This window comes from Erpetoichthys calabaricus, chromosome 8, assembly GCF_900747795.2.
Source record: "Erpetoichthys calabaricus chromosome 8, fErpCal1.3, whole genome shotgun sequence".
NCBI classification, from domain to species: Eukaryota; Metazoa; Chordata; class Cladistia; order Polypteriformes; family Polypteridae; genus Erpetoichthys; species Erpetoichthys calabaricus.
The window spans coordinates 88,233,798-88,255,165 of NC_041401.2; the positions used below are offsets into that span (position 1 = coordinate 88,233,798).

General features: G+C 36.3%; 1 protein-coding gene across 2 annotated transcripts in view; it reads right to left on the reverse strand.

Annotated features, from left to right (window-relative positions):
• brip1 (BRCA1 interacting helicase 1) overlaps positions 1 to 21,368 on the reverse strand; it is a 212,975-nt gene that overhangs the window by 162,495 nt on the left and 29,112 nt on the right. For both annotated transcript variants that reach the window (XM_028807058.2, XM_028807059.2), the window contains exon 7: positions 7,970 to 8,248. In XM_028807058.2, the coding sequence (XP_028662891.2) occupies positions 7,970 to 8,248 (279 nt within the window). The remainder of the gene's footprint in view (positions 1 to 7,969; positions 8,249 to 21,368) is intronic.

Genomic DNA, 21,368 nt, shown 5'->3' on the forward strand with positions numbered 1-21,368 from the left:
GGGAAAAGTGCATTAAAGATAGGCTTGCTGCACCACATCCCAGTAATATTAAGTGCACAACACAGATAATCATTACCTGTTTAACTGTGTCAAGCAAGCTATCGAAAGCAAATTCAAATAAAAGAAGCCATCATGTTTTATTTGTCCAAAGGCAAAGCTCAAATTAAAACTCTGCTCGTAGATGGACTGCTTTTACTTTATTTCAAACTGAAATAGATCCCAAGCAAGTGTGGATAAACGCAACACGTGTGATTAAGTAGAGCTATGAAAGCATGTCTGAGCTTAACAGTTCATTATGTTGCTATTTATACTGAAAAGCAGACACTTACAATACTGCATCTTTATATGTCGTGTGCCTTTTATTACAATAGTTTCCTTAAAAACAGTGATGCAGCTACTGATGGACTGAGTCTAAACTGGACAACAAAGCTGTGGGAGCAGCATGGAACGGAAAGTTACCATCACAGTATTTCTCGAGCTTGCTGTATAGTAATGCTATTAATGTTGTTTACACACCTGTATAATGGAACTTTCAGGCTGTGGTTAAATAATGTCTTAATATTGCATTACTACAATTTAAGATTTTATTATGTATTTTGATTTTTATATACACAGTCAACTTTTGTATTCTAAATAAAGCAGAACCCCAATTTAACATACTCATTTTTTCCCCCATATTTTACATGTTTGAATGTTGAGTGCTGGTGTGATAGTTTTTTTTTAAAGAAGTAACAATTATTTTGAAAACTAAAAAGAAGGAATGTTTGTGCTATACTTAATTTTTACCGCATCTTTATAATAAAAATAAAAAAAGAATATTAAACACTACATTTTAAAAAACTTACTATTACACTGTTGAACAATTTCACATTAGCACTTTTTAAGTGGTTCACTGCAAAATGAACGTTCTAGTCAGCAGCAATAATTGTTAATAATTACTTTTGTCATAATCTTGCACCTCTATGTTGTACTGCTATGTGTTTATTTTAAGGAGTACTTATTTTTCAGGTACTAAATGTAAAATGTCAGTGAATAACTTTAGTATGTGCACATGGTCAGATAAAACCTATGTTAGAATCCTCCCAACCTGTAGACGTTGATGAGCCAATCAGCTCTTCAACTTTTATTTAGTTAGAATATCAATGTTACCTCTTAAGCAAGCTATACATTATATTAACAATAAACTAGTAGTACACTTAAGTAGTACTGTCATATTTGCATACTTTCCAAAGTTAGCTCAAGTTCATCACAGCTCCTATAAGGAAAATCCAATTAAATAATGGGCAGCAAACCCTAACTGGTCATAACTCAGTTTTATATAATATGGATAAATACTGTATAAATGTTGTATATAAAAATCAGAAAAGGGTTAATTTTGTGCTTAGTTTGTGTTGCTCTCTTTAGCCGTGTAGCAAATAAGCTTATATATGTAACTACATAGAATAAGTACAAACTTTAAGTATGATCTCTCCTATTTTTGTTTATTCATTTATCTGTATAACCCTCATTTTATCTATAATTATTTGTATAGAAAATACTGGAAGGAAAAATATTTAAACTGACTGACTTTTAATAGTTATTTTGGGAGTATATGGCAAAGTTCACAAATTGTCATTTCTTTTGTGATTGAGGGTCAGTCTGATCAGTTAGCTCCAGTGGAACTGTTACAACAGCCAACATCCACCTGCAGTACCACAGCCAGACTTTGATGTTCAGTGCTCATCTACCAATGACTGTTTCATTACAAACTGTTGTAATGTTGGTGTGATGAATCGGTTTTTAATACCGTGTCCTATACAGACCCTAAAAAGCAAGGAGGCTTTGCATTCATTCTCTGATTACATTGAACACATCTATGGATGTGCTTTGAAACATCCATCAATTTTCTAACTGGTTTATATAGTTTGCAGTTTCAAGGGAAATGTAGCATACATCATGCACTGTTATGCATGTAATAATATGCGCTCTGGCAGTGTGAACAACTGTACCAAGTAAACGTCAAGGCAACTTTCAGACAAAGTGGCTATGTGCTTTACCTATACGGAGGATGAAAGGAGCTGCTCCATTTGTTAATACTACAATAAAATGTATTTAGTGCCAGTTACCAGGACAGGCAAAACAGACTTCATTACTAAACACAGATATGCAAATCCTAAATTTATGTAATTCGTTTTGTTTTTGAATCCACACTAATGTCCATTCATATAATCCTCAAAATATGACAAGCATATTGAAAGCACACGTCATATATTTAAAAGTTACGTTGGTTGAGTGTGATACAGTCTACCAGTTGAACTGCAGGTCCAGTTAATATTTTACTTCTAAACTAGAACACAAGCTGAGCACAACAAAGAATGTTTTAAAGGAGTTCTGAAATAATGGACTGTGTAAAGCTGACAAGATTGATTTCATGCAGGAAACTAAACTTTGGGCAAATGTAAAAAAATACATAAATAATAAAAGGAGGAACAGATTTGGAAAATTAAAATTTCCAGGATATTGTGACATATGAAAATTGAATCAATTTGACTCATTTAAAAACATACTAAACAGCAATAATCAGCTAATGATGAAATCTTAGAATTGCAAATGTTATAAACTGAACAGAGCGATTCTCTGACAAACCAGATACTAAACGCATGTTGTTGCAAAAATAGATTTAAAATTTGTTTAAATTACAAAATTCTGAATTATCTTGGGATTCATTAATTCAACAGTACAGATATAATAATGTTTATTTTTATATTTAATAAATAGTGATTTTTCCATTACTGGAGAGAAAATGTTAGCGAATACATCTGGAATGTGCATACTGCAAGATAAATTAGGTAGTCCATGTTGATATCAACCTTTATAAACCCTATGTTGAAATAACATTTACCCCATTTTTTGTTACACTGGGAGTTCCCATGTCCATCAGACTTTAAAATTCAATCCTGGTATCATTACATCCCTAGAGCAAGGTAGATTTATTTTTTACTTATAACTTAGCCCTGTGTGACTGGGAGTGAAACAGTACACAAGTGTGCCCTAAAAAACACATGGTATGATATTCATGGCTGAATCTTGTCTTGCAGGCCTTCTCAGTATCCAGAGATATTGATACCACCACACAGTGTAGAATGTTTTACCAGCAACCAATTTACTGGTATTTTATTTTGTTCAGCAGTTAACTCAGAAACTTTCATCTTCCACTTTTTAAAAACAACCTTAAAAGTGAGAAATGGATTTCTGTACTGTCATCTACCATAATTTCAGTCTTTGAACAAAAAAAAAAGTGATTTAGCATGCATTATAGAACAAAATCATACTTCATTGTGTTTGATTGTGGCTTGGCTATAGTGAAAACTTTGCCTTTTCTTATCATGCATACAAAAAACATGCCACATAAAGCTGACGGTTGATTGGTACTGTAAGCTTGCAATGTATGATGTGCATGCAGGAGGACAACTGAGTTTAAAAAAATGCAAGGCACTGCTTTGATATATAATTTAATCAGTTTATTTTAAATTTAGTATCTTGTACACACAGTTCAATTACATTCTTATTTGCCTGGGAACAGTGCTTTCAGTGGAAACAAATAACTCTGTTTAGGTATCAGCAAGAGTAAAGGGAAGGTCTACAGGATGGTAGTGAGACTAGCTATGTTATGTTATATGGGTTGGAGACGGAGGCACTGACCAGAAAGCAGGAGATAGAGCTGGAGGTAGCAGAGTTAAAGATGTTAAGATTTGCATTGGGTGTGACAAGGATGGATAGGATTAGAAATGAGTACATTAGAGGTTCAGCTCAAGTTGGACGGCTGGGAGTGAAAGTTAGAGTGGCGAGATTGCGTTGGTTTGGACATGTGCAGAGGAGAGATGATGAGTATATTGGGAGAAGGATGTTAAGGATAGAGCTGCCAGGCAAGAGGAAAAGAGGAAGCCCTAAGAGGAGGTTTTTGGATGTGGTGAGAGGACATGCAGGTGGTGGGTGTAACAAAGCAGGATGCAGAGGACAAAAGGATATGGAAAAAGGTGATCCGCTGTGGTAACCCCTAACAGGAGAGGCCGAAAGAAGAAGTCTGTGTCTTGTTCCTCCTTGGAGGTTGGAGCATGTGTATATTAGTACAGTAAATGATACTGAAGGAAGGGTGGTGTCCACTTCAAACATCGAGCACCTCTGATACCGGCCCAATTCAAGCATTGTGGCAAGCATAGCCACATCACCACTTTCCATGTTTGGCACCAGAATCTTACTGCATAGGTTATGTAAACTGTAACACCTCAAGGATAGGATCCAGGAAAAGTGGGTTAGGAAAACGAATGTTGAATGAAAAATATTGCGTCACTGTCAAGTTGCATAAGCGTGTGGATCAGTCACCCACAGCATAACCTGACATTCCATCACACAAATGAGAGGGTTCAGGGAACCCATTAAAATGGGCATACCTGGCAAAGTCACAAAAGAACTCCAACTTGTGAGGCCACAGTGAACAACCATTTTAAGGACAGTGAGCTGCCTGAAACACCAATGAAAAAAGTAAGAAACTATGGGCGCTTGGAGTCTGCAAGCACCACAGTCGAATGGTGCTAAAAATATACCCTGCACTCTTCCCACTCAAATTTTATTTGTGAAGCACTGATCAGGCTGCCTTCCCTCAAGTACAGAGCACTCCTGCTAAACTAGCTAAGCCCTGGAATCACACGCACATCCTGTTGCAAATATGAATGCCTAACAGCTTTCTTCTAAAGCGTGCAAGACTTAAATAAAAAAAAAAATTAAAAAAAAGTGACAGTTTTGGCCCCTTGGTTTACAGACTATACTAGGCATTTCAAGGGCATTGTGCTATAGGACCCATATTACAACTCTTGTTCCTTCTTACAGCATTTTTTTATATATTGATTTGCCCATATCTTATTCCCTTAGTCCACTGGACAGAGATGTTGTTTTTTTTTGTTGTTTTGTTATCATCATCTGGGGCCTCATGTATAAACGGTGCGTACGCACAGAAATGTTGCGTACGAACCTTTCCACGCTCAAATCGCGATGTATAAAACCTAAACTTGGCGTAAAGCCACGCACATTTCCACGGTAACTCATACCTTGGCGTACGCAATTTCTCCGCTCGGTTTTGCAGACTGGCGGCACCCAGCGTCAAAGCAGTGCTACTGTTCCTGTGTGATCACCCTTTCTTAGATCCACATCCACGGCGGCGGCTTTATCAAATACACTGAAATTAACCGCATATCGTTCATAAATTTAATGCATCTGATTGTAATTAACCTGTAACAATATAATGGTCCACAGAATGGTCAAACTACTGTTTGCTCATCCTTTCTTTCTTAGCTCCACATTCCTGACAATATAATGGGCCAGGGAATAGCCATAGTATTCCAAATACCATAACTGCTTTAGCGTTGTTACGCTCACTGCATCTTGTTCTTCTTTTTGCTGTTCCCGTTAAGGGTTACCACTGCGGATCATCTTTTTCCATATTACTCTCACTGCACCACTCGGAGTATTTATATCACTATATCGGAGTGTGAATCACAGCAGCAGATGATCGGAAAGAGAATTATCGGTATACAGTTTCAAGTAGGCTACACACTACCTCAACCACGGCAAAAAGCGTCAAAGCCTTTTCTGTATGGACCTCGCGTTTCAGAAACAGTTTCATCCCAATAACTATAAACGCACTCAATCAGTCCATCAAGTGCTCCTTGTAGAGCTGTTTGTACTTATAAGTACAATCACCTCACTGTAAACTTATACTACAGTTATAATATTGCACAACCTGCACTACTTTATAAAGCGCGTATGATGACAATATCATTTTTAAGATGAAATGCAGCAAAATATGTTGCTTATAGTATACAGATAAAACTTTAACTTCATTTAAATAATCTGTATTGTTAATAATTAAACATGTGAGGACACGGTGCCGCAGCGTATAGCTACTTCAAGGATAGCTCCTGCCTTGCGCTGTATTCTTGCTGGTGCTGACGCGACACTGGAAGGATAGACGAATAGAATAATTAAACATGTACTACGAAGATATTTCAATGTTCCTTAAAAGTTTTGAAGAATCGGCGTTCTAAGCTTACAAATGGCTTAACGTCTATTACAGAGCTGATTGTGTGGCGATTGGAGAAAGAAAAGTATGGACAGGAATTGGAGGTTAGTACGTTTGAAAGAGACAGTACTTCTGTAATAAATTATTTCATTGAAGGTCGCACATGGCGCAGCAAGCCTCTTGCGTGAGATATGAACAATCACTGCGCCACCGTGTTCCCATGTTTAATAACATGCTTTCATTCCTATCATCATGAAAATGATATCACGTATACATCTCAGTATTTTAATTATTCAGAGAGCTGTAATATCTCGAATGTAATGCATTCTGTGTCCTGTCGGAGAAAGAGAAAGAACGGAAGCACGTAGTGATTCACACACATAGAGCACATAGAAGATCAAACACAGAACAAAGCATTTAACATGCTACTTGAGAAACTAGTAAAATAAACGATTTTAAGATGAAGTTTATGATGTTCTACTTTAATGGCAAAATAAACTATGTGATTAAAGTGGAAATTTCGAGATTAAAGTTGACATTTCGTGCTTTTTTCCCCACTGTGTGCCTATGTTTTTTGTTTGTACCCTAATAAGCTTTCATATGACACTCAGACGGTGGGCTACGACTTGCCTTTTCACGGCGACTTTGATATGTGATTTCTTTTTTATTTCGGGCACTGTGCGACTTTGTCAATTTGATCTTTCGAGTTTTTCCGACACTCTGTCACTCGATCAACTTTCTTTTGTTGATTATACCACTGTTTAAACCAACAAATAGTACGTTTTTCCTTTGCCTCCACTTGGTATTCGCTGAAATTCTTATATTTTCCCCTGTGCTTTTCCCATTGTCTTTTCACAGAAGGCTATTTATATTGATTTGCATATTCAAGGAGGCGTAATTCTGGGAGGAGTTGGGGCGGAACAGAAGGCGCGTGCACGTGCGTTACTTTTCACGCTGATCGGGATTTATGTAGTGGAAGAACGTGAAATTTTGCGTGCGCACAGATTCCTGCATCTGGATTTTTCTGTGCGTACGCACAATTCCGCTTTTGTGCTTACGCCATGTTATAGTGTGAGTTCTACGCACGGCGTTATACATGAGGCCCCAGCTCTTGATTTCTCCTTCACCCCTTCTTCCCTATATTTTAATTTTGCTGGATACACCCCATGTTCGTACTGTTGGGGGAAAATGCATTTGATATAATTGCTGCCATTTATCTGTTGTTTACTAAGTGAACATCTCCTCATCTACTGTAGATGACATGCACTGCTGTATGTCCACCTTCTAGAACCTTATCCATTCAAAGTTCTCAGCTGGTCAAATTAACTAAGCCACATCTAAATCCATTGACACCAAGGGTAAAGTTACCAGTATGAGGGTGCATGATTGATGATATCCTGTGGTCTATACACTGTATATACAGTGACACTTTGCCCTACACGGACGATAGTAGGAGACTTTAAGTCCCTTAAACCCTTTAGGTTTTACTTTATTTCATTAATGCTTTTAATATTACTATATGCTTCTTCTTATAATTTGTATTGTTTTTCCAATTTTTTTCCTTCTTAATAAAAATGATCGTAAAATGCAGAGCTTTGTTTCACTATACAATGTACACATGATTTCAGGCTTTTTTCTTTAAAAACATTCCAAAGCTGCACCCATGCATGCATGTGGAAGAGCACAAGCACAGGAAAAAAATCTTCTAAACTTTGTAAAACGTAAGATGTTACAACTCACAACTGAGCTCTAGACCTTTCCTGAACCATGATTTTCCACTTGCTAAAAAACTGCAAGCTGGCTTTGCCAAAAGGACATTTCCATAGTACAGTCAATAGAATAATTTGTTTCTAGAAAATACCTTTCTGCAAAAAATATTATCTAAGTCTAAACAAAATTGAGTGAGACACTTACATCTTTTGATTCCAAAAGCTCTCTACATTTCTCATTGCGGTTTCCACCAGCTAAAACATCAGGATGTACACAAGTATGATCACGACTTGACAAAATACTCATCCGAACAGAGGAATATGTGGTTCTGCGAAGCTCCCGTGTGATCTGAGCAATTTGCTTGTGTGTCCGTGTTCCAAAGAAGATCTTAGGAACTTGTGGCCTTTTTCCTTCATAACTATCTTCATCTTTCTCCTTTATCTTTTCAAAATTGCACTGACAGCAGCTGCAAGGGCTTGAGAGCTAACAAACAAGACAGAAAACACAAACTTAAATAAAATATAAAAATAAGGGAAAAGCTAAAAACAAATTCTGTCACTCATGTAATAAATAAATATGAATACAACTTTTCAAAGGGACAACAAAAAATGATTTATTCTTCCTCAATCACATATTAGGATAGTTAAATATTTAAAAACACTTACCAGCCCCTCAAATGTGAAAACAGAAGAATATAACAGTTGTTAGGATTGATTTTAAACATATGAGACTGGTTACAGTACTAAAAGGTAAAAAATGTATTTAAGCGTTTTGTTAATCTTGGAAATACAAGGAATATTCTCAATGATAAAAACAAACAATACTGCTCGTAAGATAATTTTGAAGTGTATAGAATAAATTGAAGAAAGTTTTTTCACAGAAACATTTACAAAGTTTCAGTGAAGCATGAAACGCAAATCCGCTTGTATTTTCCCTTTGAGTCAAAATGGTACCTGTGACATTTTACTGTTATTTACCATTTCTGAAAGGTGTTGAAATAAACTTAGAATGAACTAGTAGAATTAATGTATGAGTCAATTAATGATATCTATATACCCATCCGTATTTATGTGTATTAAAATAAGATCATTTTCAAGATTTTTCTTTCTCATTCAAAACACGATATGCTCACTACACCTTTTTTTACACTATAATCAGTAAGATTATCTCCCATAAACAAATGCTAAGTCATGGCGTGTGTTACACCACAATACTGGGGATCAAGCTGTCTCTTAGCCTCAGTTTCTGTGGAAAAGCAAGTTCAGATTACCTGCAGTCCTTCTCAACCTTGTCTGCCATTAAATATTACAATACACACTAGAATGGAGGTAAATGTGACCCCTTGCAGTGCTGTCACTCAGCAGGACAAAAGATTCACAGATGTGCCAAATAAACAGAGCTCTCTAAGCAGATAGCCTTACAGACATGCTGGAATTGTTACATTCCCCTCTCAAATTGCCACTAACAGCAGATTTGGTTTCCTAGCACTGCCACATTAAATAGCCAGTTCCAAATATCCTGCTTTATATATCAAATAATTACTTATTCATTGAAAAGGATAAAGGGAAGAGTTATGAATGGGAGTCCTTGTCAGTAGCAAGGCAGGAAACAGCTGACACAAGAGTATAGGTTACATGAGCCAAAATGCCTGACACAGTTACTGAGTCGGCTCACACAGTAGTAGTCAGTAGCCACCGCTGGAATGCAAATTACTTTTCGAGCACTTCTCTCCACTTTGCCCTCTTTCCTTCATTCAGCCTAGTGGCCTCTGAAGTGTAGGTGTTAGCTTTCAAAGAGCAAACGATGGTATTCATCTGGGATTAAAGCACTAAATTAGACAATGTAGAGAACTAGAAATAAATATAAGGACTCCAAATATGTCTCACGTGAGGTATTGTATTTATAAGAAAATGTATTGAAACAATAAAAGAATACAAAAAAACTGTTCATGGTTGTTAGTAATGCAGTAGTTATAACATCATTTCAAATAAAATTCTTAAAAAGTTTTCTTATGATAGTATGATTGTACACTTCCTTCTACGATAATTAATTCTTATAAGTACTATAAATGGGCAGCATGATAGGTAATGGATTCATTTCATTACTCAAGGAGTGTCTTGTCACTGTTTACCATTCATGAACAGTGTGAAATCTGTACATCATCTCCCCTTTCAGTGTAGGTTTTCTTTGGGTACCTCCCACATACCAAAGCATGTGCAGGTTAGCTTAAACTGACATACAAAATTGTCCGAAAATTAGTTACTGTTGATTTTTGTGCGAGTGTCTCCTTTGATTAGCTGGCCCAGTATTGCCAGGATAGGTTCTGACAATTAATTAACCGATTTGGAAAAAGAAAAAAAAAAGGTTTACAAAACACATGGAAAAACATCAAATTATTACTATAATTCATTTATGAAACCATTTACTAACATTTCTTGTTTTGCACTTTACATGCAGCATTTCATGACTGAAAAGTAATACTTTATTATTATTTTAAAACAACATATGAAAAGCATAGTATTTTAAATTGCACAGTTAAAGAATAGGGGAAGAGTTATCATGAGCAAAGTATTTACCAATGAATCTGTTTTCTCTGGTTTTTGCAGAAGACTCATAATATGTAGTTTTACTGAATCAGAGCATTGAACATTAACAGATTAATGGTTACCTTTGTCTTTACCATTTCCCAAGTTTTCACTTTCCAGAAACAGTTCAGTTTATTTAGATGGGATGTACAGTTAAAGTGCACAAGATAACGGATAATTTGTCATCAGCACGTGTCCACAGTATATATTACAAATGATATAATACACACACACACACATACTGTATATCATTTGTAATCATAATATATTGTCACAAACTCGAGACAGAGTCATATAAAGGTTTGGGGCAGCCACCTGTATAATTTGGCATCCTGGCTGCAAAGTTGCTTTCTCAAAATATACAGCACTGATGTGTATAACCGATGTGTATAATACAACCGAGTCCCAAACAAGACTGAGGGAATAGGGAAAAGGTGCAGGCTTTTAAAGGTGGAGACAGGAAGTGAGATCATAAGGATCGGACTTATGTCCTTCAGCCATTGGTTCGAGCCTGTGAGTCCTGTGCAGAGTAGAGGCAGAACCTCTACGTTTTTCCATGTTCATTCTAGGGTTCATCTGGAATGTTTTTGCTCCTACTCTGTTCATTGCTTGCATGCACTGGGTGTTGGGTGGGGTCATGGGGTCCAGCGGCTGTGGGACATCTGTGAAGAAAGATTCACTGATCTTGATTTTGCCAACAATACTGTGATGTTCGTAAAGTCAATGGAGACTATGATCGGGGTTCTTGATAGGCTGAACGAGGAGTCTGAGTGTCTGGGCTTGCAAGTATCCTGGATAAAATCCAAAATCCAGGGCTTTAATGACCTCTTGGGCACATCTGTCAGCAGTGCGTCTGTCTGTGGAGAGAGTGTCGACCTTGTCAAGAGGTTTACTTACCTCAGCAGCGACATTCATGTCCCTGGTGACTCTTCCTATGAAGTCAGTAGATGGATTGGGAGAGTATGGGGGGAATCATGAAGTCGCTGGAAAGGGGTGTGTGGCACTCTCGATATATTTGCAAAAGGATGAAGGTCTAAATCTTTAGAGTCCAGGTGCTTCCCGTTTTGCTATATGGTTGCGCGACATGGATGCTATCCAATAACCTGAAACGAAGACTGGACTCTGTTGGTACTATGTCTCTTTGGAGAATCCTTGGGTACCACTGGTTTGACTTTGTGTCAAATGAACGGAGTCCTGAATGAGGCACATTACCTGCATTGTGAGGGAGCATCAGTTACGACATTATGGCCATGTGTCGCAATTCCCCAAAGGTGATCCAAACGGCAGTATCCACATTGTTGAGGACACGAGTGGCTGGAACAGGATAAGGGGACACCCACATAACAACTGGCTGCAGCAGATAGATGGTCATTTCCAGAGGGTGGGACTGGACCGTGCGTTTGGCTGGGGGGGCTGCCAACCAGGATCCTGAGCTGTTTCGTCATGTGGTGGGTGCAGCAATCCGCTGTACCAGTGGATGCTCCCCAATCTAATCTGACCTGATATATATATTATATAAATAAATACCTGCGGTGGGTTGGCACCCTGCCTGGGATTGGTTCCTGCCTTGTGCCCTGTGTTGGCTGGGATTGGCTCCAGATAACCCCCGTGACCCTGTGTTCGGATTCAGCGGGTTGGAAAATGGATGGATGATAAATAAATACAAAGTTCGTTCACTCACTCACCAATAAAAATAATATTGCCAGTTTAGTTAAAAAGCTGAAATTTGACAGGATGGTACATCTAGGGCACTATGTATCCAGTTAAAAAAAAAGTCAAATTAATACTTCGTGGAAAAAATAAATAAACCCTACAATGAAAGAAAAATACCCCAAAATCTCCAAAATGCCTTGACAAATGTGTCTGAAATTTGGTGATGTTATAGAAAATTAGCCAGCACATTTTTTTTTTTAATCGGTATTTATTAATATTATGCTAACTTCCATGCTCTTCACTACACTGAGAATGGCTGATGGACCATGGGAATACCACCAATTGCCAATAGGGTGGACTAATGACTGAAGACAGGGATGTTTCCTGGACAGGAAAAGGAACACATGATTGCGTTTTGAATGGGAAAAGATAGTTTGGTGAAGCTCATGGAAAATGCAAAGCTCAATGGTTAGTAAACACTGTTTTTGGCTGTTAACTACAACACGTATGTTGCTTATCCGTTCTGCTCAGCCAGTAGCACCCCAATAACTACTTTTTTGTCTTAAAAGTAATGTATATGGACTTGTTTATGAACAGTGTGCAACAAGTGAACCTACACCTGTAATAATGTTACCCAGATTGCTTTATGGTTGATCCTGATTGACGAGCCAATGCAAACAGGTGGTGCAGTGGTAGTACTGCTGCCTTGCAGTAAGGAGACTGTGGAAGATTGTGGGTTCGCTTCCCGGTTCCTCCCTGTGTGGATAGCGCTTTGAGTACTGAGAAAAGCACTATATAAATGTAATGAATTATTATTTATTATTATTATTACTAAACGGCAAGAGATGTCAGGAAGAAGCTACCTTTCATGCTGTGTTTGTGAAGGCACCAGACATAAGCGTGCGAGTTTGAAAACTTTGGCAAAGGTGAGTACCTACTATGGAATCAGTTGAGAAGCAGAGCATTAAACAGCATTTCAATAGATAAAAAGGTGGGGCAGTTTGCACAATTAATCAGTAATACATTTGGTATTGGTTAAAAAATACATTTTAGCCAGAAAGGTATACAGATATACATTATACCATAATGGATTATGGCCATACTGCTCACTCCCAAAGTACTTAATACAGTGATACTCAACTAGGGGACCGCAAGATCACTGAAAATAATTATGATTTAGCAGTAAATCGCTAAATATCTAACTAAAGCAGGGATGTCAAATTAATATTTTTAAAGCGGACCACTTCATTAATATTTGAAACATGTAACATAAGGTGCAGAATGACAGTTTTCTCAAAAAAAAAACCTTTAAAGTTCATTTCAAATCAAAGCACCTTGCATACTTGGTCAACACAGCGCAGCACTGACAGAAATCTCAGGACTTGCCTGCTATGTGAATGTAGAGAAAAGCCAAGCAAAATGACACCTTTTATTGGCTAACTAAAAAGATTACAATATGCAAACTTTCGAGGCAACTCAGGCAAGGGGCCCGAGTTGCCTCAAAAGCTTGCATATTGTAATCTTTTTAGTTAGCCAATAAAAGGTGTCGAAGGGGCCTGAATTGCCTCAAAAGCTTGCATATTGTAATCTTTTTAGTTAGCCAATAAAAGGGGTCATTTTGCTTGGCTTTTCTCTACATTCATAATGGCTAACACAGTACAACACCCTAGTACTACAGCTATGTGAATAAAGACAAGCAGAAGCAGTATGCAGGGTGCATGAAGATAAGCATTAACCAATGAACAAGTGAAGTGAGACGGTCTCCAGAACAGAAAAGGAAAGGGAATCAGGTGTGGCAGGCATGTAAGCTGTGGAGTGGAAGGAGAAAAAGACAAAGAATCAAAAGAAAGTGGCATCTCCTTACCTTCTCTGTGAAGTATCACCACTACAGCAGCTATCTGTTTTATTCTGGTTGTCAGCTGTCTGAGATAGCATAGGTCCACATTTCCTTGAATATCAGCGTTCTACTGTATTTATATTTTTAATCAACTGTGCCTTAAATAGAAGTTTTCTTCAACATACTTCCATTACTTTATGCAAGTTATAAAAGTAAATATTAAAGTAAACTGGCCAATATACTTTCAAGCTGAAACAAAAATGTAGGTTGTATCTCCAATCTATACCACTGTTTTCAAAAGAGTGCACCACTAGAGAACCTGATACACTATTGGGAACAAGAACTTTCAATAAGATTTTCAGATTATAAATGAAAGTCAGCGCTACACAAAATGTGTTTTACAACAATGTGTAGAAAACATGGTTTAATCCATCTCAGAATTATACATTGCACAATTGTTAATCAACTCAGATCATTCAAGTGTTCCCTGGTTAAAACATAGTGTGAGTGATGTCGTTAAGACACTCAAATGTAATATGCAGATTACTCAGATTAATATTAAATACTCAGCAGTATTAATTGCATTAACATTACTTACTGCACTGAAGAATATATTGTGATAATTTACACCACGCAGTTGACAAACATCCTTACCCACACACATAGCACAATTGGAATAGAATGTCTTATTTTACTTAAAATTAAAAATAAAAAAAAAAAGTGCTTCTAACTACTGTGAGTGATATCTTCAAATTAAGTACTGTATTCCCTTTTCCTTCATTAGCTTATTGGTTTATTGGATGGGTGGAGAGACAGCATATCTTTGATCTCTTTTGAATAAGATTTAGTGTTGCTTACTGACATGTAATATACTAATTGCAATCCATTTATAATAATCAACAAAATATATTATGTACAAAAATGTCCTAAATAAACTTCAATAAAGTAAGAAGAAATGAATGATTAATTTCATTTATGTTTAAATTAGTATAATAAAAAATAAAGATGTTAATCCTAATAAATCAGCATTCAAAATATTTAAGAAAAAATAATTTGGATAAACGTATATAGAATAAACAGAACACACAATGATTAGACTTGCTGCTCTGCATACCTCTACTACTACTGTTTTATATATTCAGAAAGCATTCAGATCCCATCACATTTTGCACATTTAATTGTGTTGTAGATTTCATATTCAGTTGTTAAATTTGTCATTTTGCCCATCTGCCTGCACTTAATAAACTTTAATTACAAAGTGAAAATATATTTTCAGAAAGGTTTGCAATTTTATTAAAAATCTAAATCTAATTTATGTAAGTATTTAGACACCTTTCTGTGGCACTCTAAATTGTGGCCAGAAGCATCCTATTTGCTTTATTTATCCTTGTGATGTGTTTAGAACTTGATTGGAGTGAACCTGTTGGAAATTGAATTGAGTTTAGAAAGTCACACACCTGTGAATTTAAGATTCCACAATTCACACTGCATGGCAGGACAAAACCCAAGCCATAAAGCAAGTAAATCTAATTAAAATTAAACCTCCAATAAAAAAATGTGAAAAAAGTGACAGGCTGTGAATACTCTGGAAATCCACTGTATACACATATACATATATACATACACACGCAGACAGTACATATATGCACATATTACACACATATATACTAACTATTCTTACTTAGTATACATACAGCATATATATCGTAAATATATTCTCCTAGTCTTTCTAAATATCTATTCTAGGTTCACCTTCAGAAATTCTTAAAGTTGCACATACAATTGAGATAGATTTTAAAATTTACTAAAAAAACACATTATTTTACATACAGCCATACAAAGGTGATTGGCACATTCATTCTCATCCTGATGGTGGCATGCGGTTTGCATTAGCTTTCTGAGTACAACATCAGGTGGGCTTGATTGTTGGCTTGTCATTTCCCATAAAAAAAGCATTAAAAACAATTTCAAAACAGGCTACTTTTTGAACTATTATAGATCCTTTGATGAAATCATGACATAATAGGCAAACTGTTTAAAGAAATCTGGAAAAGCATTACAAACGGTTTCAGACATTATTTTTGGGAAACTCTTAATGATAAGATGAAATACCAAAAAATTGCACATATATAATTTATAAGCATTCTGATGTTGTTTTTGGTCACATCAGTGCTCAATTTGTTTACAAAAAATTTAAAATATGCCCCTTAGGAAACTAAAGATGGTATTAAAAATATCAAATAAAATATGCAAGCTTAGAAAGTAAATATTTCTGACACCCAATATACAAATCGATACCTTTTACAAACACATATAAAGTAGAAGACCTCCGATGTACTCCATGTGTACCCAGCAAAGGCACAAATTATGTGGCCACATATTTGTTCAATGTCAGATGCCCAAGAAACATGAGCTACACTCTGGAAAATGTATAATGCAGCTACTTATAGAGCACTGGAAAAAATAAATCTGGAGAGTTTGCCTACTGGACAAAGAGGACAGAAAGATACACTTATCTGTGTGCTCGAAAAGGCTTATTACCACCTGGACAAAGCTGGTTGCACTGTGAGGATTACTTTTTCATTTCTCCAGTGCCACCCAGCAAGCCCTGTTAAGGAATAAGCTTAAGCATATACATGTGGATGTGTATGAGCCCATGGTGTGCTGAATAATGGGTGATCTGTCCAGCAAATGGCAGTTTGTGAGGCTTAAGGACTGTGTCACGAGGCTTAAGGACTGTGTCACTGATGTGGATAACAGCAACACTGGAGAACCACAATGTATAGTATTTTTGCCTGTTCACTCTGTACACCTCAGACTGTTAATAGGACACTAGGTCATGTCACTTGCAGAAATTCTTAGATGATTCTGCACTAATGTGGTACTGACAAGAAGTGTGAGACAGTGTACAGGACCCAGAGAAAGAACTTTGTTTCTTGGTCAAAGGAATTGTTTGCAACTTAACATCAGTAAAATCAAGGAATTACAGTAGTTACTGATTTTCATTGCACCAAAAAGCCTCTATGTCCAGTCACTATTTGTGAAGTGGATGTGAAACGCTGCTACAAGTACTGGGGTTTTCACCTCATTTACAAGCTGAACTGCTCCAAGAACACAGAGGAACTATATAAGAAAGGAACAGAAGAATCTTTTTTTTGTAGGAGACTGAATTGAGATGCCTTACATGCTCTAAAACTCTGATATCCAGTGCTATTTTCAAGGCTGTAATATGCTGGACAGGTGCATCACTTCAAGAGAGGCCCATCTGATCAACAAGCTGATTAAAGCGGGTGTAGTTATAGGAGGCAATGGAGGTAACAACAGAGAAGAAAGTGAAGACAAAACTGATGGCTCTTTCATACCAACAAGCAATATGCCTTTATAAAGCCTCCCTTTAACTGTTCTCTTCTATTTACCTAAGACATTAGTTTTCTACTTTTTTTTCTCTAATTCATTGTGCATATTTGAGAGGAGTTGTTGTTTGCTATAACATTTCTTGAGTTTAAGTAAAAAGTTAAAATTTCTCCTTGGGAAATTAGTACTATCTATTTAGAAAAATGTAATCAACTTAATCTTCATTTTTTGTGTATCTTGACCTGGTCTGAATCAAATACAGTTATTAATTAGAATGTATAAGTAGGTCTTCTAAATCTGTTTGGGGCTTACATTTAATATATGCTATTCTTGTAAATGCACAAAAGGAAGCAGTGTGAACTGAATAGAAGAGGTTGTAAACTGACATATGGAATTACATATGTAATGAAACCTCACTGCAGCTTGCAATTGTTTCTGTGACACATTATGTAAGTTACTAATATATTGTAAAATAGCCATGAGAATTTCATCATTAAGGTAAATGAAGGGAAAGTCACTTATTAGCAAGCTTTGAGAAAATTTAATAAAAAAGGTATGTTTAGTGACTCTGATCAAATCAAATTAACTGTCTGCTTGGACAGTTTTCCTGTACAAATTACCCTCTGTAAAAAGAGCTTCTTTTTTCTGGATGGAAAACAGATAAGTAGCACGACACATCAATTGTACTCTGTTATGAAAGACTGATAATTCTAGTGAAAAGAACTTGCTTTGCATTAAGAAAACTGACCAAAACGTCATGAACAATGAATTATAAACTTTGAAAGGAGCTTTAATGTATGGGTTTAAAATGTATATTACTGTTTACCCTCCAAAAATATTAATTTGAAAGTAGTGACCATAATTAAATAATTATATTAATTTAAACAGACATAAGACACCCATATATAATTAATGTACAGCTATATTTTTTCTATATTGTCAGTTTTTCAAAAACACACAAAACTTGCATATTCAATGCATGTTTTTGTTTCAGGTTTATGTACACTGAAAAGCCATACAAACACAGAATATCAAAGTCTGGATATGCTTACATCTTTTCCAGATGTAAAACTTGAAATCAAGACAAAACAAACCAAACTTTTCTGCTTTAATAAAATCATATATCTAACTTTATTTAAACAAAAAAAAAAAAAAAAAACACGACCACCATTTAAACAAGAAGAAGAAGACGCTGGTCAGATCTCTACCAGCTTTAAAAGACTTTGCAATTTTATCAAGCCCATTCAAAATCTGAAGGATCTCTTGTACACAATAATTTGTGGGTCTACAGTTTTTTGTTTTTTTTCAGAATTGAAGTACAGGTAAAAGGCTTAGACCTCCTGAAAGCAACCCAATAATATGAAGTTATCACAACTAAGCTTAGACTAGGAAGTGTTTTCTTTGGGTGATGATCATTGGTAACTTTCTGACAAAAAGTACCTATTAAAATTAAGGTTTTAAAACCATGTGAGAGAAAACAAATGGTGTGACGAGATATATATATATATATATATATATATATATTTTTTTTTTTTTTTTTTTTTTTTTTTTAATTTATGTGGGCATTAGAAGTTATTTTTGTGAGAAACCCCTACTTCACCAGTCAGACTTTTGGAGAATATGCAAAATGGTTGTTATTATATTATAATCGGGGGGGTAAACGTTAACATTATACAAAATTATTGTCTGTTTTTACCTGCATTGTTATCAATCTTTAATTTAGTATTGTTTTTTGTATCAGTATGCTGCTGCTGGAGTATGTGAATTTCCCCTTGGGATTAATAAAGTATCTATCTATCTATCTATCTATCTATTAGCAGGACATAGTTTGTTACATAGCCTACCTTTTAACAAACTGCAATACTATCAGGAGGCCAAAGCACACAAGTTATTTTTCCTTGCTTGTTATCAGTTTAACGGAGATATGCAATCTTTTGAAAATCCTATCAATGTTATATCTGCACCACTTCTTGATGGCCTTCCTAATATTCTGCCACAATTGTATCAAATTTGCAAATCCCTCTTCTCCTGATCAATTATTGGTCAGCAATAAATCACTATAGATCTTTTTTGGGCTATGGACAATGGTTCATAAAACTTACAAGAAATCTACAACAACAGCTAAAATATACTGAGTGCTTATTAATTCTGTTTATTGTAACAGTAAACTCGGCTCTGAAATAGAGACAGAATGATCAAAATTTAAAAAAAAAAAACAAAAAACATACAACAGCACATATACATAAATAGTGTATATACACACACATATGTAAATATATCAAATATATGCACAAACATATAACACAATACAGTAATGGACTAATAAAAAAATTATCAAATGCAGCTTTCAAAAACAATTTTTAATTAAAGGGAGCACACCTGCATTTTGGCATAGTTTCAGGCAATAGCTAGGCAAAGCGATGATGGAAGCAGATACAATCTTGCTTTTCTACTCTTGTAGCCTGATACTTTTCTCAGGAAAAGAGAAAAGACTGCTTTATGCAATCTTTCCCACTTTCTAATGCAGTAATAAGGACACCTGAACAATCCAGCTCTGAATTCCTGGTGTGCGAAATGTCACACTAAAGTACCTTGATGAGATATCACCAGCAACATGACTATGCAGTTCTGCAAGTTTGCAGAAGCTTAATCTTGTATTATTTCTCAATGGCACTCAACACACTAAGGTAGACAGGGTCTGGCTTTCTATGTTCATACTGCAACAACCTCACAATATACCTACACAAAGCATCTGTTTATCCCCTGCACAGTAACCAGCGGGTGAACCCGATTCAATATTTATCACAGGCTTTCACAGATCACTGCTAAGCGAGCAAACGTTTTAATTAAGCTGGAACTTGCTTCAAAGGCTCCATTCAAAATGTCAATCAGCGAGCACAGGATTGAATGTGGTGTCAGGTGAGAGAGTGTAACACAAGTCCTCAACTTTCTTCATCTCTCGTCTGTAAATTAGCCTGCTGCAGAGCTCAGGCTGCAATTGTGACAGACTGACAGTCTCCAGGAACGTGTAACAGTAGTCACTCGAAGTCTATTGTGCAGGTTGTAAGCAATATGTTAGTGTGTGTGATGAGCGAGCACATTAACACAGATTCTTTTCACCACCAGACTCTTGATACTGCATGGGATTCTTACAATGCATTTGGCTCTGCTATTTACCAAAGACTCTTACTGTGAATAGTGGCCTGCCATTTTCTTTTTGTTTTTGAACATAATTAGGCATTATAATTTCCCAAAAACTATACTTCAGTGTTTTGTGTAAACATTTTAGATGTATAGTTAGTTCTTTACTAGACAAAGAGCCCGTTTCGACAAAGTAAGATGAAACGGGCACGAGTTTGTGTCAGCAGTGTATGAAGAACAAATGATAAGTAACGAAGAAGTTGTTTTGTAATGATTGTAGTCCGCTTTACTCATTACTGTACAGGCTTGTACTGTTAGCTGATGAATTTTCCAGGCCTATAGTATAATATTGAATGATGAATGTTCCAGTACAATATGGAATAGTAATAAGTATAAGCATCACAACCCTGATATAGGTGTACTGAATGAATGCGTAATTAGGCCTCGACGTGTAGTTGAAATCGCCTTTCAGGCTTCAACCTGTAGTTGAAATCGCCTTTCAGGCCTCTAGAGCTTTAATCGAAGTTGCGGCCGTAAATCCGCCGCCTGCCGCGATGTTAGGGTTGGATGTCGGTCTCGTAAGGTTTTTCGGGCAGCTGCGCAGAAGGCAACTGCGCATTCGGCATTGGACGTGCGCAGAAGGCGACTGCGCATTCAGCTTCGGACGGACGTGAGTGAGGAGGCAGGCGAATTATGTATTAAGATTTGTCCCAAGGGGAACTTTAGCTACTCACACATGCTAAAAAAATAAACAACAATCACTACCCCTTCAAACATAAACAAGAATTAGAAAAAAGAAAAAACTTGACTTAGCTAGAGTTAAGAGAGCAGTCAAAGTGAGGTTTTATAAAGGCGCATTATCATAGGTAAACCCCAGTAGCTTTTCCTGACTTATGTTGACTAATTTGTGATAAGATGCAAAAAGAGGATGTGCAGCATTGACCATCAGCTTCATCTTCAATTTCTTCACAACTACAATCTCCAGCGGGTCACAAGTACATGTTAAAACTAAGGCTGCCTCAATTAGCTTATT